A 21,598-nucleotide genomic window follows, 5' to 3' on the forward strand; every position below is an offset into this window, starting at 1 on the left:
CTTTCTTTCTTTCTTTCTTTCTTTCTTTCTTTCTTTCTTTCTTTCTTTCTTTCTTTCTTTCTTTCTTTCTTTCTTTCTTTTTTGTATCACTTAATAAGAAAGCCACCAACTAATTTGGTTTTTTGGACAGCCGTCATAACTAAAAGGCAAGCAAAGAAGTTCTTTTTTCTATCCATGTGGAGTCTGACACTGAGTGTGTTTCAAAAGGCCTTGTACCTTTGTTCATTCTGTTCTTTTCATTTGATTTGATTCTTTACGGAAAACCGGAATGTAACTGTAACCTCATCCTTCTTATGATTATTCTTTTTCACCAGTTTGTTGGTGTCATCATGTAATTATACCCTTTGAAAATTACGTTTGGTTCTAAACTGTAGCATATGATAAGAAAATGACAGTTCTGTCGTAAACAAGCCTCCAGGAATTGACCAATCAAACACACTTGAGCCAAGCACTTACAGGACTGTCTCAGAAAATTAGAATATTGTGATAAAGTTCTTTATTTTCTGTAATGCAATTAAAAAAACAAAAATGTCATACATTCTGGATTCATTACAAATCAACTGAAATATTGCAAGCCTTTTATTATTTTAATATTGCTGATTATGGCTTACAGTTTAAGATTAACATTCCCAGAATATTCCATTTTTTTGAGATAGGATATTTGAGTTTTCTTAAGCTGTAAACCATGATCAGCAATATTAAAATAATAAAAGGCTTGCAATATTTAAGAGTAAGAGTGTCTACGTGAGATTCCCACGTTGTGTTCTGAAATTATTAATCTTTTACTTCTTCAGGATTTCCAGAGAGGTTGGAATATATCGTTATAATATAACTTTAGTGAATGTACTGTAGATATTTTTAAGATTAGCTGGTTGCAATAGTGTGAAATCAACGAAAGATGACTACATTTCCCATGATGCATAGTTAAACCGGAAGTATCTACGTGTGCGTTTTCGCGACACTTCAGGAAATTATCTCCAGAAACGAGAAGGAGTTGTGGCGATTTCTCGTAAACGAGTGCAGAAAACAAAGGTATTTTTGTTTTTGGAGATGAGACATGTGATTGTTTATCCAGAGGTAACATATAAATATATATAGATGACGTGACGGAGCGTTTTTTACACTTGTTAGCTACATGCTAACCATGTTTGCTAACGAATAACGACAACAAAAAAGACATTTAAATCTAAAACTTTCGTAGAGAGTTTAAATGTTACGGTGCAGTATGTAGCTTATTTAAATGCTATGTCCGTATGATGATTTTTACATGGATTTTGAGTGACGTTTGTCCATGTATAACTTGTGTTTTGTTGACAAACTTAGCAACATTTTCCACTCATCAATGATAAATGCCTCTTAAAACAAGTGTTTTACATAAATAAAGGACACAATTATACAATTGTATGTTTTCCTGACAGGTTGTTAACATGTTATAAGCAACTGTTATGGGGTGATAGTGCTATGTTTGTTGGTTTGTATTTAAATGATTAAAATAAGTTATTTTCTGACGCTAAATGCACCAAATCTAACCATTTATCTTATTTACTTTAAATCTTTAGAAGCTTTTCATTAACCTTCACATCCATATCATATATCAGTAACAGAGTTTGTGCTTTTTCATTGAACTTAGACTAAATTTACAATAGTTATCTAAGTGATAACATTCAAAGCCCCAAATCCTGTAATAATACATTGCATTTATAAGGTTGTGTTTACTGATTTTCTGTTTGTGTTTAAGCGTGGTTTATTTATTTGTTTTCAGTGCCATGTTGCCGACGACCTCGCCACAAACCAATGGCACCCTGAGTGCCAGGGATGCTGCACGGCACACGGCGGGTGCCAAGCGCTACAAATACCTACGGCGGTTGCTTCATTTCAGGGCGATGGACTTCGAATTTGCTCTGTGGCAGATGCTTTACCTGTTTACGTCACCACAGAGAGTCTACAGAAACTTTCACTACAGGAAACAGACCAAGGATCAGTGGGCCAGGGATGACCCTGCTTTTCTGGTCCTGCTCAGCATCTGGCTATGTGGTAAATCTAAAGACACTCACTGTTTATTATCCAGATCACACTTTGGTTTTCTCTTTATTATAACTAATCAGAGTAAAGTTTTAACAGAACAAAAAGAAACATTGATGTTGCAAGTAAAAATCCTAATATTGTCACTACATTGAGATAACTGAAGCGTGAACGTCCTACTTTGCAGTGTCAACAATAGGCTTTGGTCTTGTGCTGGACATGGGAGTGCTGGAGACGCTGAAACTGCTGCTCTGGGTGGTCTTTGTTGACTGTATAGGAGTTGGCCTGCTCATATCAACTCTTATGTGGTAAGTTATAGTTTTGCCTCAATGATAATGGCCCGGTTTCCCAGATCAGTTAAGTAGTTCTTAACAGCGAAAGACTTCTTTCACAGGCTCCTTAAGATGGTTTGAAAGAAGTCTTTCGCTGTTAAGAACTACTTAACTGATCTGGGAAACCGGGCCAATATCAATGAAATTCAACTAACAAGTGGCATAGCTCCCTTTACATATTTGTGTGTCAGACTCTGACCTGGATTGTCTTTACAGTAAATGTCCTCAAAGTCTTGACTCTTGTCTTTTTTTCCAGGTTGATCACCAACAAGTACCTGCTGAAACAACCCACCAGAAGCTTTGATGTCGAGTGGGGCTATGCATTCGATGTGCACCTCAATGCTTTCTACCCACTTCTAGTCATCCTGCACTTCCTGCAGCTTTTCTTTATTAATCGTGAGTGCACTGTATTCCTGTGGAAGTTGTGGTCTGGAATACAGATACTGTTCAACACCGTATTCACTTTTTTTCCTCCTTCTTTTTCTATGTTTCAGATATTGTGGTGATAAATTCAGAGTGGTTCCTGGGATATTTTGTTGGGAATACTCTGTGGCTGATTGCCATTGGTTATTATCTCTACATAACATTCTTGGGGTACAATGGTAAGTTCATGACACAATAAAAAAAAACAACAACAGAAACATAAGATTGTTACTAGCATTTAAGAATATTGATGATTTCAGCTGCGAATGGACAATGTTTGGATGCAAATCACTTCAAATAATCCCCCGTGTGACTTTTGATTTAAATCTGATTTAACATCTGCCTTGGTGCTTGGAAAACGTGATCAGCATACTTTCAATGTTCTGATCAAATAATCAGTAATTTAACTGTAAAAAGTAATTTACAGATTGATATGTAGCCCTATATTACGGCTGGGTGGTACATTAGTGTATTAGATATATACTATATATTTATACATGTGGATTAGGATTATATAATATCAGTCTACACCCTGACGCCACAGTAGGAGGTACTATGCCAGTGGCGATACTACAGTGTTCAACTGAAGCGCATGGGACAATTACAAGTTTCGGTTGACATAAATGACAAAAAGATCTGGTTTGTAGCACCATTTTCAGTGTGGACTCAGAAGGTGAGATGAAAAGAGGTTAAATCCAAATATGGAAGCAAGTAAATTCTTAATCCCCATTTACAACAGAGCTACCAAGTCCAGTCAGTGTATTAAATATACTTTTTAACATCACATAAGCCTTTGTCTTTGAATTGAACTGAACATGTTGTAAAGGAAAATACACGGATGTAACTGGTCATTGTCATTTACTGTCATTTAGCAGATGCTTTTATCCAAAGCGACTTACACCTGAGACACACACACCATGGAGCAATTAGGATTAAGGCCTTGCTCAGGGGCCCAGGGGGGTTCATCTTGGTTGACATTCTGGGGCTTGAACCTGGTTCCTCCAGACCCAAGCCCAACTCTGTAGCCACCATATAAATGACAAGCATCTGTTAATGGTTTTCTGCCCCCAAAAACCAAACACTTACACTGAGGGACTTGGGTGCACAAAGGAAAGATCCCATATTACTCTTTTTGTGGCTTTCAGACTTTCAAAGTTGACTTAAATTGTAAGATAACCCGTTTCTGGGTGTTTAACAGTGATATTAAGTGATTGAATGAGCAATAAACAGAAATCTTGAAGGAGAAGCTATAAAAAGAACTTCCACTTTTTTTTTTCTTTTTAAAATGACTTTCTGCTCACACCAGCAGAGTTTGTATCTGAAGCTCGGTCCTCTGAACCAGTGTTTCCCAACCCTGCTCCTCCTGTTTTAGGTGTTTCCCTGGTTCAATGAACCCTCATACTAATGACTTTGTCATTAACAGAGTTGTGCAGACGTCGATGACAAGCTGATGACGACCATTCATTTGAATCGGGTGTTTCATTGTTGCAAGATATCTTAATGATGCAGGACAGCATTCCCCGAGGACAAGGGTTGGGAAACACTGCTCTAAACTCCACGTGCAGATCAAGCCGGCTCATGCTTCGGTCCCCACTTGTGGTCAGCTTTGCCATTCAGTTCTTATGGACACGGTTTCCGATTGTCTCTGGTGCACATATCTGGCAGTAAAAATCTCAGATTAGTTTAGGAGCAACAAGCAGACAGAAGGAGAAGCCAAATAGCCAGCCTTTAAAGGCCTTAAAGGTCTAGCTTTTTAAGTCACAATCAAAGTATCATTATCATTAAACCATTAAGATGTGTCACCAATAAGCAAGTACAAACTGGTTACTAATGTTAATTTAAAAAACTGCCACCCTGGTAAGTGTCTGCTTGTGTAAAGCATTATCTCTTTTCTTTTTCTTTGATCGTCACAGCTCTACCCTTCCTGACAAACACGGTGGTGCTCCTCTACCCCTTCGCTCTCCTCGGGCTCATCTATATCCTCTCTGTCTCGCTGGGCTGGAACTTCACACGGGGCCTCTGCTGGTTTTACAAATACCGAGTCCAGTAGAAGACGCTCAGGTTGGACACTCGCTGGCCCCGAGCCAACCTGTCCTCAACTTCCACGTGCGCGACGATGAATCCGTTTCCGGCTGCCGTTAGTCAACGACTGGTAAAGAGGGACTTCTGGCCGACTCTCGGTCAACTGGGACTCCGGGGTCGATGAGTGCAAAGCTGCCCGACTGTTGCTCAACTCTTTTTGATTTTCTCTTTGGCTCTTTTGCTGAGCTGGAGTTCAGCCGTCGGTAAACGGTGACGCGTTTGGACTAACGGCAGAAACGAGGAGATGGATGAGGCGCCCCTTCCACCATCGTTCTTTTTGTATGCTTTGTAAATTGTACAGTGGCGGGTTGTAATATATACAGGAAGGATTGTTTCTGAAAAAGAGTTTGCTTTAAGTTTTCCTTTTTAAAAGAAAAGGGACTGAGGGAATCTAAGCGTGCTCATTGAAATGAAAAAGGAAAGCAGAGAACCGATTGCTGACTTCTTTTTCCGTTTTATTTTTTTCTTAGGTGTACATTCCAAAGCACTTTCAATAAAGGGTTTTATTAACTTAAACCGACTGTATTTACATATCTGAAAGAAAAAACGCCTATGTCTTTTCTGTTTTCCATCAGGAAAGATTTAAAAAATCAATTAATATAATAAATGCATCCGCCAGTTAATAAAATGTAAAACTTTGTATAACAAATATAGGATGGGTTATAAATAAGTGACTTGATGAAAAGGAAAATGTTGCTAAGGGAGACGGGAGGAAGATGAGACATCAGCTCTCCAAATCTTCCACTCGACCCGAACACACTGTTTTTTGAAATGTGCTGCATGTGGGCGGCTACTTGAACAAAATATCTGTCCTCAAACGCTTGAAACTACGTAATAAAATTAGCAAAATGTATTTGAAACAGGTTTATCAGATATGATTTAGGCGGTAGCTGAAAATCTCTCCTCCTTCAGCTTTCCTGTTTTACACAAGCTCTGAACTATTTCACTGAGAAGACTTCATCCACTTCTGCTTGAGTGAATTCATCAGTATTTGGTTTAATTTCTTTGAATCCATGTTTTTCATGATTAAAGCCTTGTGCTCCTACTTCAGCAGCTCCATGTAGTCCAGAAACATCACACCTCAGATGTGGGTGCCTTCCATCTGCAGCGTCACCGAGATCTGCAAGACGAAGCAGTGTGATAATGCCTGGATCTTAAATTATTTGTAGAAGCTGTAGAGTCTCTCCGTTACGTAGGGGTTGAATGGTTTCCAGCAGTAATCTGATAATCAGCTGTGTTTTCTGCAGAGTAGGTAAACCTGGATGCTTTCAGGTGTTTTGTGTCCGTTAGGTGAAGAGCTGCCACTGGAGGGCCTAAAAACACGAGGCTTCTTTTCTGAGTTCAAACGCTCTGATCACTATTTGATTATTTGTGATATATATATACGTTTCTGTTTCATGCATATGCTTTTATTTAGAGTTTTATTATGATAGTATATGACGTTCCCATTCTTGTCTGGATTTGAGCAGCCCAGCAGAGCTGGATCGTCTTTCTTGTATTTTCTTGTTTCATGATAGTTAGTTGGTGAAAGCTCTGGACCGTCGGCAGGCCAGTTCAACACCTCCACTGGTTTTATAATGGATGTTGTATAGGTTTTAGCATCGTCTTCCTGAAAGATGCAAGACCTTCTCTGGAAGATACATTTGGACAGGAGCATATGTTGCTCTAGAATGTATTCACCTTTCAGCATTGACATTATGTCCTGCAGATGTTGAAATATAAGTCTGAACATTAATCTGAAACTGTTTTACAATTTGTAGACGTCTTTTTGTTCATGCAGATTAATCACCCGCCCTACTAAAGGCACCATCATCGATTCAGAGATAAACATCCTTGTTCACTTTGTGTTTTCATCTGCACCCAGGACTACAAGACATCTTAATAAGGTCATATCGTTTATAATAATGGTGTAAAAAAAATAATAAATAAAGGACTTAATAGAGTATGAATGAGGAGTGAATGAATGATGGAACTGTTGTGAGGGCTTTGAGTGTCCTTAGAAAAGTGCAATATAAATCTAATCCATCATTATTATTATTAGTATTATAACCGGTTGAATACACATTTCAAACTTAACAGGTTGGTATAAAATAAAAAATAACTTTATTTACTCACAAACAGAAAATAAATTGCAGAGGAAGGTAATTTAAAAATGTCCTAAAACAGCAGGATAAAGACAAGTGACTGAAAAGAGGAAATCCAGGAGCATAAACCGAGAGACAGTCACAACAGGAAACAAAGGATTTAAATAAAAAGGAACCAAAGCTATAATATGAAACATAGAAATCCAAAAGAAAAGGAAAACACTTGACAAGTAAAAAAAAATCTATAAACCCTGAGACCTATAAATACAAATTATTCTCACTGTTATAACTTTGAACAAACAGTAGCCGGATTTGTGACAACTTACTTGTAGAAATACCAACAACATTATCCAAAGACAAGAAACCAAAAGCTGGATTTGACTCTTCCTGGCTCGCCTTCATTGGCTGAAAGCCTCACCCTCCCGCGTCTCCTCGCGTGTCATCTCTGCTGCAAGCGCAGCTGTTTTTTTAAAACTGCTTGTTACCAAATTTCTCACATGATTTCAGATTTTCGAGGGTTCCTGAAGCAAAAGCAGCAAAAGAACAAAAGCTTTGACCTTTGACCAGATTTCCACATCGCTGCACAAATCCATTAATACTGAAAAAAAGGTTTTTTTTTACAGGTTATGAAAAAAAGAAAACAAAAGGTGCAGATCGTCACATTCAACACTGTCAACATTATTTGTGGTGTTTCATCCAGTTTTGGTTGAGTTGAACTAAACTCCCCATCCTTCAGGTCATTCACTGAAACTGTCTGCACCCTGTGAGTCGGGCTTGGGCTTGGCCAGGTTGGCCCTGACCCGAGCCTGGTCCACGGCGTCCAGCAGGTTTTTGGAGTCCAGTGCCAGAGTGTGAGCCGCTGCCAACATCTGCCGCTGACAGTCCTCCTTCAGAGAGGTGATGCAGTTCTGCTGTGCCAGCCTCATCTTGTTGATCAGCTCGCTCAAATCCTTGTTCAGCAGTTTCTTGGTGCCCTCGATCTGAGACGTGCAGAGATCACATGATAGACTTTCATCAACCTTAAGTTACTGAACGAAACTACCAAATCTGTAAAAAAAAAAAGAGCTGCTCTGATCTAAAGAATTATTTTCAGCAGACGGCGACTTCAGCCCACCTCTGTGGTGACAGAACCGTGCAGCGATGGAAGGATCTCATCGACACTTTGAATCAGGCTGCGGAGGGTGACGCCTACCGCCTGCAGGTGGACACAAGGGTGAGTAAACGACGGAGGATGGGAGGAGGAAAAGAGAGATGGAAGGGTGAGGGTGCAAGGGATAGCAGATGAAATATGTAGAATTATAATTCTCGGGACCGGTCTTGGTCTCAAGACCACTTTTTTGTGGTCTCGTCTCAGACTCAGATAGTTGAGATGCCGTTGCACACCAAGGTGACAGAATCTTGTATCACCAGTTCTTCCTCTTGTTAATGTACAGTTTTGTAAACTATTTGTATTTTGCATTTGATTTAATGTTTTGGTGCATCTGCATGTGTGTCTGTATTTAATTACAGTATTGTGTTTATAACAGCCTTGTTTGAATAAATATATGGCATCAATGGACTCTCAATACTATTTGCATATTGTTGTGATTGATTAAGCATCAAGTCTATTCCAGTGATGCTGATATACGGTGTAATCTGGCTGCTATAATGGTAAATAATGCAATTTCAAGTCGGTACTTGTGTGTTTCTTTAGAATTCAATATTCACGTTTCATCTACAAATTAAGTACAATTTGAAACAGTAACATTTACTAATCATTAGACTTTTCTGAGGTGGAGGGGGGTGTTGGAGGCTGGTTATTTTGTTAGATGACTTTGGGACTAGTTAGTAGTCGGGTCAATCCTTAAAAGTACTGGAGTCAATCCTCCAATAGTAGAAATAGCGGTAGTGCAGTCGCCACACATATCTGATCTCAGCTGATTGATGAAAACATTTATAGTGAGTTCAACATCATCATCCAGTTCTCTGTGTTATTGTGCTGCAGTTGAATACAAGCTCATATGGAAACTAAGCAGCTGAACCAGGATGGAGCTGATGTTCTACAATCATGCAAGATGATGAAATAACTATGTTTGTTTTTGGTCTCGTCTTGAGCTGAACTAGTCTTGGTCTTGATACTCTCTGGTCTTGGTCTCTCTTAAGGCGGTCTTGACTACAAGTCTAGAAATATGGTGGATGACTGGGATCCAACAGAAGTCATTGGTAAAGATTATAAATAGTGTCTGAAAGCTTTATTGTACAGTCATGCAGAAGTTGGTATCCCCTGCCTTTAATACTATTTTTAGTTTTTATGTGAAAATATGACAAAAATCATCATGTAGATTTGCTGGATCGTATTGGATCATTGCCTGTTACATGTCACATGACCCAGATCAGCAACTATCTTCTGTCTTATTGGTTTATTTCTTTGGTGTATTTTGCACATGACAAGATAATGAGTGGTGCAGACTGAAGCCACTACCTTGACAGCGTTGGGATACTCGGAGACGGGCAGTGCGTTGACATCGTTCTTCAGCTGGACAACCTGCTTCACCATCGCCATGACGCCGGTGTAGACCTGATCTCCAGATCGGTCCAGCTCGGCTGTGGGTCGAGGCTGCGACAGTACGAGACCGCATTTCCTTTGAGTGGGCCAAACCTTTCCACATCTCACATCCCTGAGCACCTTTGCAGTTTGTGACTTTGGGACTTACCTGGGAGACCGCCGCAGGCATCGGGGGCTTCTTTGGAGGAGCTGAAGCATAAAACAAAATACAGACAAACAATCAGCAGAAGATCTTAAGCAGCTAAAAAGAACAACGTGGTTTAAACGGCAAAAGCAGTTAAAGCTTAGAAAAGCTGCAGCTTGGTTGGAAATGCTGTGAGATGAACCCAGACTCACCGGCTTCTGGGCTTTTTTCACACGGCTGCAAATGAGAGATTCACAGGTTATCACTATTGCCTCGTTTGGGAAAGAAATATATTGATTCTGCTCTGTTTTTGTCATCATGTGGAGAGGAATCAGACTTAAATGCACTTGGATGCTTCTGTCAGATACTAAGTGATACATTTCCATCAGTTTAGGTCCTTCAGGGGAAGAGGAAACAAACACGTACCTTTATTTGTGAGTCCAGTCGTACGACAGGGTCCTGCACAAAAACACATTAGCAGTCAGGCTTCAGTGACGGAGGCGATTAGCAGTGGAAATATCTGTGGCTTTCAAGCCCACGTGTATATCTCATTCCAAAAGTCTCACACCGCCTGTTCTCTCACTTACTGATAAAAGCATAAACTACCAGCTGTGGTTCACAGAAGCATATGAGCGTGGGTGTGTGGTTCCTACCAGGTGTCTCTCCTCTTGCTCCAGCCACTCTTTGTCCATCAGCATCTCTCTTCTTTGTCTTTTTAATGTGTCTTCCACTCTTTCTTTCTCCCACACAGGCCTGCCGTCTGTCTCTGGTGACTACACACACACACACACACACACACACACACACACACACACACACACACACACACACTGGTGTAAAAAGCAAATGCCAACTGCAGAATACAACTCAACAACAGACTTCCTTCCTGTCCTGCGATTTAACTTGAGAGTTTCACTCAAAAGTTTTTCATTTACAGAACTCTAATATCAATATCAAGAAATGTGCTGCATGTGTGTGAGCATGTTGTAGTTCTCGAGACCGGTCTTGGTCTCGAGACCACTTTTTTGTGGTCTTGGTCTTGAGATGTCTTTGCACACCAAGGTGACAGAATCTTATGATCGCCAGTTCTTCCTCTTGTTAATGTACAGTTTTGTAAACTATTTGTATTTTGCATTTGATTTATGTTTTGGTGCATCTGCATGTGTGTCTGTATTTAATTACAGTTTAGTGTTTACAACAGCCTTGTTTGAATAAATATATGGCATCAATGGCCTTTGAATAGTATACGCATATCGCTGTGATTGATTAAGCATAAGGTCTATGCCATTTCAGTGATGCTGATATACGGTGTAATTTGGCTACTATAATGGTAAATAATGCAATTTCTAGTTGATAATTGTTGTATCTTTAATATTTAAACTTCACATTTCATCTACAAATTAAGTCCAATTTAAATCAGTAACATTTACTATTCATGACTTCTCTGAGGTGGAGGGGGGTGTTGGAGGCTGGTTATTATGTAAGAGGAGTTTGGGACTAGTTATTAGTCGTGTCAATCCTTAAAAGCACTGGAGTCAATCCTCCAATAGTGCAGAAATAGTGTTAGTGCAGTCGCCACACATATCTGATCTCAGCTGATTGATGGAAACATTTATAGTGAGTTCAACATCATCATCCACTTCTCTGTGTTATTGAGCTGCAGTTAAATACAAGCTCATATGGAAACTAAGCAGCTGAACCAGGATGGAGCTGATGTTCTACAACTCACACAAGATGATGAAATAACTAAGTTTGGTTTTTTGGTCTCGGTCTTGAGCTGAACTAGTCTTGGTCTTGACAGTCTCTGGTCTTGGTAGTGTCTTGGTCTCGGTTTAGGCGGTTCTTGACTACAAGTCTAGCATGTGTGTGTACGTGTGTGTGTTTGGACACCTTTATGTGCTTGGCCCGAGGGAGGGTGTTGCCTTGTGGTCGGCATGGCTAATAAGAGAGAGAAAGAGACAAACCGGAGATACCGTTTATTAAAGATGCTCTGCTTTGACTCAGTATTGTTACACAATATGATTACTATATATTTAGACTCTATTCACTGCCAGGAATCACATTATAGCTGTACTGATATAGGAGTCATTAGAAAAGCTGCAGCTGTTATCATTTCTATTCAGCTGTGATGCCAATCTCTGATGAGAACAGTTGGATCCATTTAAAAAGCCTGAATTTTTAATGACGTCACATTTAAAATGCAGTGCGGCCCAGAAAGATGGACATTTCTGTAACATTTCTGCGTGTGGTACCTTGGGCGGAGGATCTGTGAGGCTGGGATCGAATATAAAGGGGATGGAGAGGGCTCTGTCCCGCCTTTCATCCTTCTCCTGCACCACTTCCATCCTGTGGATCTCGCTATCAGACACACAAAACACAGTTACACATGCAGATAGTAGTTAGGTGGGTGTTAACACAACGCAAAGAGGGAACAACATAAGGAGCAGGGCTCGAAAACCATTTTTCAACAAATATTCTACAGTGAGAGATATTACTGACTAGCAGAGCTGAAAGCAGATTCAAATTCTTGGCAGAACAACCACAACCATTTATCTCATTTTCACACACCGCTAAAATTGAAAGTTTTCATATTGTATCACACGGGGGTGGATGAGTGTTGCTTTCTGGCATGCTCTGGTTGTTTGATGAGTCTAAGGTAATTGTTTATAGTTTATTTATAGTCTTTTCCTGTTATTGCTGTTATTATTACTTGCACTGTTTGTCTGGTGCTAATGCTTATGCTGTGCATGTACAACCTCCCGAATAAAACCCCATAGAACTGGTATTAGGTCAGATCTAATGCACTGTGTTCACAGCTGCGAGTGCTCACTTTATCTAGCTGTAATCAAAGCTAACAAGACACAAACAACATTTTAGAGGTAATTTACAACAACGTAAATGCATAATCATTATGTTAGATGTGTTTTGTTGTTTAAAGAGCTGGTGAGACTGGTTTTCAACGTGTGTTTTGGAGATGCAGCTGCACCAAAGTCCATAGTTTCAAGTCATTGCAGCCCACTTTCACCACCGTTCATGAGTAGAAAACATTCAAGACACTTTCCAACCTTCACAGGCGTGGAAAATTGGCAAATAAGGTCATAGCACGGCGGTGGAAGGGTGATGATTTGGGGTCATCGAGTCAACCATTAACTCCTCTGTACTTCAGACTTTATTCTAGCTGTAAATGTGAAGCTATCTGCAACTAAAGCTTCACCGACACCGAATTAGGCTAAAAAACGTGGAAATCCCTTTAAACAAATCAGAACAAGCGATGCATAAAATGGCGTGTTGGGTGCATTCAGGTGTGCTGCACCTGAGGGAGCAGACGAGCTGGCTGAAGGTGGGCCGGCTGTACGGATCGTAGGCCCAGCAGCTGGTGAGCAGGGCGTACATGGGGGGCGGGCAGCGCTTCGGCTTGTGGAGACGGACTCCCGACTCCAGTTGGTTGATCACGTCTCCGTTCTCCAGCCAGAAAAATGGCTGCTGCCCGGCTGAGAAGATCTCCCACACACACACACCTGGTTGAACACACAGACAGAGTTCATTCACAGCATCCTGAGAACCTTTCTTTTTTTTAACCACCTAAATTTAGGTAATCTTTTAGATCTGAGGTTAAAACAGACGCTTGTTCAAAGGCAGACTTATCAAACTTCTCATCCATCCTCTTCCTTTTTCAAAATATTTGCATACAAGAAAAGAGACACTTGACATTTTGCACGTTTTGATGTGAATAGAAGTATTTTTTCTCACCAAACATCCAGACATCGCTGGCCGTGGTGAAGCGTCTGAAGTTGATTGATTCTGGCGCCATCCATTTGATCGGTAATCGCGTAACTGAAGCTGCGCAGAGAGATGAAATACATCGACATAAATAGAGACTTTTACAAGGATCTTGTTTGGATGGTTAATATTTAAACCCAAAATGAATGAATTACCTTTATAATACTCTTGTTCATCGACGTAGCGCGACAGACCAAAGTCACCAAGCTTAACACAATCAGGCGAGGCCACCAGGATGTTTCTCACCGCGATGTCTCTGCAGCACAGACGGAGCAAAGATATGCAAAGAGAAACAAAACTAGATCATCACATACGTAAAAGCCTCAACTATAGAATATCTTCATAAATATTTGCAGGACTTTGATCATTTTCCGCACAGCCTGGTTGTAGGAAGTGAGGCTCTGTTACCTGTGCACCATACTAAGTCCTTCCAGGTAAGCCAAGGCCTTGCAGATTTGTAGACAGTAAAGGGTTAAAGCCGGTATGCCCAGGGTGTTCTTTTGCTCTACGAGATAGTTCCCCAACTTAGAGAGAAAAAAAAACACATTTCCATTTCAAAAGCACAGAACAGAAACAGAAACCAACCGCTGTAATCCTAATGTACGTTCGCTTTACTGTACGTGAACGGATGTGACGGATCGAGAACAGCTTTTACACCTAGAACACATTAAACAAACCTCTCCGTGCTCGTAGAGCTCCATGACGATGCAGACGGGGTCGCCCTTGATGACTCCGATGAGGCGAACGATGTGAGGATGGTCCAGGTTTTTCATCAAATCTGCAGCAGATGGAGGATCACAGTTTTGCCATGAACTTACTTTATGATAAACTAGTGACAAATCAGATGCTTTTAGCATCTGGTACAGATGGTGAAGCGGCTGAGAAGATAAATATGGCCTGAAAACTGGTTGCAGGTTCCTGTTATGTGCAAACTCCCAGTCTGAAAGTATACAACATTTTTTTGTGTTTAGTTCAGAAAATAAGGACCATAGGAGGAAATTTGATTTTAAACATCCGTTTGCACGAACTACTTTAAAACAAATGTGTATTTCAGTATGTGGTGTAAAATTATGGAACTCCTTAACAATTGATTTAAAGGATTGTAAAAATATTCACCAGTTCAAGAAATTGTATAAAGACAACATAATCAGGCAATATGAATTTAACGGGTAAAATATCTTTTGTTGTTTTTTTGTTTTTGGTGTTGTTGGTGAGTTATTGTGTATGTTTTTCTTATTTTTTGTTTTGTTTTGTTTTTTTCATTATTTTTTTGGTATTATATAAGCAGTGACTGTTGAACAGACGGACAGACCATCTTCATATGTATTGTTTTATTTTGTAGATCACACACCATCTTTACTATGATACTGTTTCTTGTCTTGTTACTTCCATAAATGATTGTTTCTTGTTTCGTTGCGTCCAAGACTTCAGCATTATTAATGTATAAAGAACACGCTGACCTCCAGACCACCGCAGCGCCAGGGCTGAGCCGTCACACAAAGCCACAGGGGCAAACAGGAAGTTGACTCCAGACGAGCTCTGACATATAAAACCTCAAAACGTTCTCAATCAAGACGCCTCACTTTTTTCTGCAACGACCACTTTCGGTTTCATATGGCAACAACCATGTGACACATCTCCATATAACATCTTTCTGCCAAACGATTCCACATATTATCAGGGGAAGAAGCTCCCCGAAACAGTTGTTCAGTGATAAGTAATCACTGCAGCGGCCTCGCACTCACCGGCTTCACTGAGGAACTTCTCCTTCACATCAGCCGAGCAATCTTTGCACGTTTTGATGGCCACCTGGATCTTATTTCCACTCTGCAAACACCAGGCGCATTCATGCATTCATCATAAAAGTGCATTTTTCTGTATTTCAGTACCATTATTTGATGCTTTAATTACAGATGAACTCACCGGGCTTTTATAAACTCCCTCATGGACCTCTCCGAAGAATCCCTCGCCCAGGATCCGACCGACAACGATGTCGTCTCTGGAGATCTTGTGTTTATCTAAACACAAGAAAATATAATCTTTCCTTCCAAATATAAATATGGGTTTGAGAAACTGAGGATTTTTGCTCAACTTACCATCACAGTTTACTTTCCCGTCTGTAATCTCAGCATAAATATCTGAACCTGGAGTTGGAGGAAAATAAATTGTTTGTTTAGCATTTAATCTGCTAGAATTTAAACCCCTAAAATCTCAAAATCTGATGCGATCTGATTAATTAATTGGACTTACTCAAACCTCTCTTGGGACCACTGGAGCTATTGGGGGGAAAGAGGAAACAAATGTTTTTCTTTAAAGCAAATTTTAGTCAAACACGGACTATGAAAAAAAAAAAAAGCACTTTAAACCCTCAACAAGAAGTAGGAGGGAGTAAAATGATTCAAAAAGCTGGCACCACCCACGCAGCCGCACCGCATATCACAATGGAAAAAAAAAGTTCACCAACATTTAAGATGCATGACTTTCCAACGTGACTCAATAACTCACCATTTTGGGATGTCAGGAAGTTTCGTTCTTGCGTCTCTTCCTGTAAGAACCAGATGTTTGATTAATGAAGTGTTTCAGGTCACACGCCACCTGGTTGAAAGATGAACAGATAAATACACTGCTGGACTTCCTTTTCGTTCTGACGGGGGCGTCAGTGGATGTTTAAAGTTGTATATCATGCAAAATGAGATTCAAGGATGCAAAAATATATTTTTTGGGTAGTGAAATGTGTTTTTCTTATACTGATTCATCAGAACACACATTTTTCACTTGTTGGTGCATTTCTTTGTTGCCGTACCTTTGGTGGGTCTGGCGATGAGCGAGCTCTCGGCGGTGCCTTCCAGTCGACAGTAGCCGTCAATCAAGTCTGCCATGTTCTCTGCCAACGCCAGAGACGAGGTGTTCAGCGAGAGAGGCTGCAGGGTTGAAAACATGACATCAGAATACAAAAGCTACACATTTTAAGCTGAAAGTGCAACTTGGAGTGGTTGCAGGTTGAACTTATTGATTCAAAAGTGTTGGACTTTTTGAATAGTGACTCATGTATGACTCATTGCATAAAGGCTGCCCTCTGCCCTACTTGCACACAAGCTGCTAACATGTTGGTGTTTCGGGGTGTACTCAAAGACCACAGCATCTCTTTTTTGTGGTCATTGTTTTGATTTTCTCATCACACGTTCAGCACAAAGTGAACGAACGTATCAGCTTGGCGTTACCTGCTCGGCGCCTTCTATGTGAACATTGAGAAGGGCCCGGCCGTCACTTTCTGCCTTACAGGAAATACCCCGCACCTGTGAAAACTTGGCCAAACAAATGGGCTGCAGAGGAAATAAAGACCAAACAAAAACAATTCAAACAGGAATTGATGTAATACACTGATGTAATACAGATAAAAAGCCAAATCTGAGCCTGACGGGAGGTTGAAGCTTACTAATGAGGTGTCAGTTTGTTGGCTGATCCCGTCAGCCCCGATGACCAGGTCAATGGAAAGATTCCAGCTGTGCTATAGACAAAGAAAACGTAACGTTGAGGCGTATGCATGCTCTTTTATAGCTATGAATGAATGCACAGTGCAGATGTGAGGATGCTCACCACTAGCTGGCAGGCGTATCTCTCTTGGGTGAAGCTGTAGCACTGAGCGAGAGTATGGAAGAACTTGGCCATGCACTGGTCCTGCCGCAAGGTGGAGTAGCCCTGAAACGTCTGCTGGATCATCCGACGTAACTGCTTGGGCTGACGCACAACCACAGCGCACGGTGAGACATCAAATTAAAGGCAGAGCGGCTGTAAAGCAGCTGTTTTTGTCTTTCTGTACCTTCATGCTGTCTATGAGCTCTCTGGGGAAGAACAGGTCCAGACCGACATCCTTCCTAGTGGAGCAACCGTGGAGGGCAAACATCAATTCACTTTCTCATTTACATGTACATTTAACTGATTATCTATAAGTTTGAAACATATTTAATCATATCCAATCATTAGCTGGGAAGGTCGGATTTGCAGGGAAAGTCTGGGATCCACACATGAAAAATTGCAACTGACTTACTCCAGCAGTTCAAAATTGGACTTTTTCTCCAGCCCGTTAGCGTTCATGTCTTTGTAGAATCTCCTGCATGCACAACAATAGCTTTAGATCTCTTCTAAAGACTTGCATAGCTTCTTGCCTCCGTCAGGGAGCAGTTGCATGTTACCTAATTTCCAGACAACCAAGCTGCACCGCCATTCCATCACTGACTTTGGAGGCATACTGTTGCATATAATCACTCCGTACCTGTCGGGGAGCACAAAATACCCTCTGATTAAAGCTACGATAGATGCTTAGCCTTAACTAAACCCTATCGTGATTCTTAAACAAGTTGTAATCATGGCAAAATGATCCAATTTCATTTATCACGCAACAATATGGTACCACTGACCTGCAGGTAGAAATAGAGCAAGGTGGTGCTGTCATCTTTGAAAGACTCCATGAAGTCTGATGGGATGTATCTAATCCTCAGGTCATATCTGGATCCCCCAAAAAAAGCTTGACAGTTAGCTTTTCTCAGTACTTAGTTTGTTCTGAATATTTTTGAATTGGACCCAAAAGACAAAAGAAGGAAGGTTAAAGTGGTGATGACCTCCACTCGGCCTCCAGGTGCTGCTGCTCGTAGCGCTGAGTGAGTTCAGACACAGTCATGTCCAGGTGCAGCCAGTGCATCTCTGAGGACTTGAGGTGTTTGAGGAGGAGGCCGAAGCACAGGTTGTGTTTTATGTTGGGACCCACACAGCCACTGGACAGGACCATATCCACGACAGTCTGGGACGGAAATAAATGATGTGACACCAGATAACCATATAAGAGCCATGTGCAGAACGATTCTGAAACAACGTTCATCTTCTACAAATGCTCCGTGTTTTTAATCTACAGCAGACCTTTTAAAGAGCACTTGACACGGAGGGCAGCAGAGAAAGTGTCCTTTAAATGATGCACAGCTGGCAATGTCGAAAATATGATTGGATTAAAGTACAAACCAGAAGGAGACACACAAGAGGCAACTCTGCAAAGAGGGCCGGAGAAAAGCGGTGCATCATCACGGTCTATGGTTTTCTTTTCTTTTAAGCATCTGTTGTGTGTTTCTCTAACTTCCCCGTGGTTTTCTCGAGCCACGTGCACACAGATACATAAAAGTCCCTCAAAATATTCTATAAAGTATCATATTTAAGCAACAATATCTCAACCAATAGGGTAAAAACTACTAGAAAAATTGTCTAAAATAGACTTATTTCATTGAAACAAGGCTTTTTTTTTTTTTTACTTTCTTAGAAATTAGTTTTTGCAGTGTCGTCTAACAGCTACAGCGGACATCTCAGGCGTCTAACACTCAAGAAATTAATGACAAAAGAGAAAACGAGACGTAACTGAGCAAGAGATGAACAAGAGTCAATCTCTGACAATGATGGATAAAGGCAATTTAACCTCCACGCCCACAGGGGGCGCTCCTGAGAAACAAAGATTGCAGATTGTCCCAACCTGGTGGTCTGAGTGGGTACACTCAGCGGTCCTGCCATCTAACGCTCCTCAATGAAAGTTCCAACTCATCCAAATCGTTCCAGCTCTTCCCATCATAATTGATTTCCATCAAACTCTACAGATTCTCCATAGTGCTGAGATCTGGAGTCTGAGAGAACCACGCCAGGACCTGGGATTTTGACCTGGAAGCAGCAAAACAGCCCCACTGCATTGTGGGTCCAACCCTTGTTCCACTGTGGTAAAGGTGCGTTTATGGCTTGGTTTGGGGCCTCTGCTTTCCTTTACCCAACAGAAGCAGCCTCCACGTGCCCCGCCAACCATCAGACCACAGGACGGTGTCAGATGTTCATGGTGTGGTGTTCTTCTAGAGACCAACCCTAACAACAGTCTTCTGTGAAAATATCAAGTCCAGACGAAGCCAGTTCAGCAGCGACCTTCTCTGCAGACATTCAGGGGTTCTTGCTTACAATTCCTGCTGTTTTCCTCTGGAAATTTGACATGGTTTAAAATCCAGGTTTATCTCCTTGTACTCTGCAGTGATGCAATATGCAACTGTTGAAGACACGGTGAGATGCTTGGAAACGGCAGAACAGGCTTCCCGCTACAGATGAACATCCACAGTTCTTTACTTTTTGTCATGCTGATGCGACTTCTTAACATATATATTCCATATATATTCCAGTAGGAGAGTGTGTGGCCTTGAAACCAGCCCACGTTTAGCTCGCTTGTTCTCCTTGTATCTGTCCCGGAGCTTCTTGGTTCCTCTTCAAGCCTGCTGCTGTAGCAGCATTCTCGTTTTTTTTTCAGAAAAAGCCATGAATTACTACTCCTGCCTCCCTGTTTCCTGTATTTCATCTCCGCCAGCACATCCTCTTGACATAGTTACACCATGCAGACAAAGCAGAGAGTAGTAGAGGGGTTCGCAGTATGGAAAAATAAAGCACACTGACACGTTGGAAGATGTGCTGAAGATGGTGTGGCATGGTCTTGCTGAATTAATCAAGGTCTTTTCTTTTAAAAAAAGGCATTAAAACCTGTAGATAAGGCTCCGTTTTAATGCTACGTTCACTGATGTGGGGAACCTTTGAGTGCTGATAACTGAAAGGATGGTCCCGGCGCTCTCCAGCACCAAGGATGTTTCGTCCATGAGGTCACTTTCTTATTTAGTTTAATCCCTTATCATCTTTCTAAAAAGCTCGGCCTCTCTGTGAAAGCTTTATTCATGACTAATCAAGCTACCGACTTGTTTTCAGTTATCATCAGATGTTCCTCTGTGCATTACACAACTCACCCTGCCTTCGATTGCTCCCATCCTATCTCTTGTTTTCAATGAGTTTAAGTTCAAAATCAGTAAATCATTTTTAATGTAGTGGTGAACATTTAAGTAGAGAAGAGTGCAGGCAGGCAGAGTGTAGTGATGCCTAGTACTCAATAGTAAAAAGTACACATAAGTGCATGTTGTATGTTTTAGGAGAGCATAAGTACTCAACTGTAAAGTACACAATGGAGTGATCAGTGCAGTACAGTAGGATATACTGTACCTTGACGGTCCACCCCTCCTCACAGCGGACCAGTTTGAAGTTCTTGCCCAGGTTGGAGCTGTTGCTAAGGAAACACACTTTGATGATCTTCACCGGCGAGATGCTGTCCCTGCCGATGATTGCCATGGGAGACATTGTCGGGGAATCCAAGGGGCTGCTGGGAGACATGCTCCTCCAGGACAGGGTGAGGTTGTCACCCGACATCACGGACGCCCAAACACTCACGACTCGTAGGCTACTGCTCGGAGACGGACGTGACCGTCACCATTTCACTCTGCGGCCTCTCTCTCCCCCTGAACCGAAGTGCATTAACGCTGAAGACGCAGCAAGAGGAGCATGTTTACAGAACATTGACATGGCAGCACATTCGCCTTGTGATCTGTTCCTGTTGTACTCACCAGTCTTGCAGAAGCTCCACTGCTCACAAATCCTCCACCAGTCTTTTAAACTGAACACAGCTCAATTCCAGCAGAGGCTTTCATTTACATTGCTTCATAAAATGCAGATTTATCTTGCTTTCTCTCGTGGCGAAATAGCAGACTTATCCAAACAGCATGAACCAGAGTACGATCGGTTGCTGAAAGAGGAAACGGGACTGACGCGTGAATAAGGAAGTTGAAGAGCAGCAACAGAGCAACTGACATGACTGATGAAACTTGTGTGTGTCCGTGGCAGCTCGGAGTGACACCACAAGTGGCACCATGTGAAGAAGTGTGTCCCACGCTGAGGGCACTTCCTCATTATTAACATCACTATGTGCTTTTTGGCAAAAGGTTTCATAAGAGCTACTTCAACGGGAAATGAATACATGTGAAATTCCAATTATGGCCCAGTGGTTAGCCCTGTGGTTTTGTTTTTTCTAATAATTTGGGTATCTTATTGCTTTATTATACCCTCAGTCGTATTTGGCTTTCATAAAATCGATAGCAGCTTTTTCTTCATCTTATTTCTAAATGACATCTGTCATTCAAGACACATCTGTCGTGTAAAGCGGTAGTATGAAAGTACCTGAACCTGTCTGGACCTGTGTGAATGAGAGGATGTGGACGGAGGGCACTTTAGTTGGAAAGTTTCAGATTCCACCTCTGAGGTTTTTGTTATTCTGCATCTGCCGACTCTGGGGTGAAGTTCAACCGCTCTCCGAATAAGTATG

General features: G+C 41.3%; 2 protein-coding genes across 3 annotated transcripts; one reads left to right on the forward strand and one right to left on the reverse strand.

Annotated features, from left to right (window-relative positions):
• Positions 1-942: 942 nt before the first annotated feature.
• On the forward strand, positions 943-5,375 carry unc50 (unc-50 homolog (C. elegans)). The gene is made up of 6 exons (XM_061716139.1): positions 943-1,032; positions 1,763-2,034; positions 2,210-2,330; positions 2,611-2,750; positions 2,849-2,956; positions 4,691-5,375. Exons 2-6 carry the CDS (start codon positions 1,767-1,769, stop codon positions 4,825-4,827), a joined length of 774 nt encoding a protein of 257 aa, XP_061572123.1. The 5' UTR covers positions 943-1,032; positions 1,763-1,766; the 3' UTR covers positions 4,828-5,375.
• A 1,564-nt stretch (positions 5,376-6,939) lies between these two features.
• LOC133425339 (protein-tyrosine kinase 2-beta-like) lies at positions 6,940-21,142 on the reverse strand. 2 transcript variants are annotated; one of them, XM_061716138.1, is made up of 30 exons: positions 20,844-21,142; positions 20,446-20,738; positions 18,012-18,190; positions 17,811-17,898; positions 17,586-17,665; positions 17,441-17,503; positions 17,213-17,267; positions 16,990-17,130; positions 16,829-16,900; positions 16,614-16,715; positions 16,196-16,313; positions 15,898-15,937; positions 15,643-15,668; positions 15,489-15,536; positions 15,316-15,410; positions 15,138-15,219; positions 14,070-14,170; positions 13,801-13,916; positions 13,548-13,648; positions 13,363-13,452; positions 12,926-13,130; positions 11,865-11,970; positions 11,503-11,550; positions 10,266-10,385; positions 10,039-10,071; positions 9,825-9,849; positions 9,637-9,677; positions 9,405-9,539; positions 8,058-8,138; positions 6,940-7,923 (listed from the first exon to the last, which is right to left on the reverse strand). In XM_061716138.1, the coding sequence occupies exons 2-30, from the start codon at positions 20,647-20,649 to the stop codon at positions 7,681-7,683; spliced, it is 2,838 nt and encodes a 945-aa protein (XP_061572122.1). In that variant the 5' UTR covers positions 20,650-20,738; positions 20,844-21,142; the 3' UTR covers positions 6,940-7,680. The 2 variants fall into 2 exon arrangements, with proteins under 2 accessions (XP_061572122.1, XP_061572121.1); XM_061716137.1 differs by having other exon boundaries at positions 20,446-20,759.
• Between the last annotated feature and the right edge of the window lie 456 nt (positions 21,143-21,598).

This window comes from Cololabis saira, chromosome 24, assembly GCF_033807715.1.
Source record: "Cololabis saira isolate AMF1-May2022 chromosome 24, fColSai1.1, whole genome shotgun sequence".
Classification (NCBI taxonomy): Eukaryota; Metazoa; Chordata; class Actinopteri; order Beloniformes; family Belonidae; genus Cololabis; species Cololabis saira.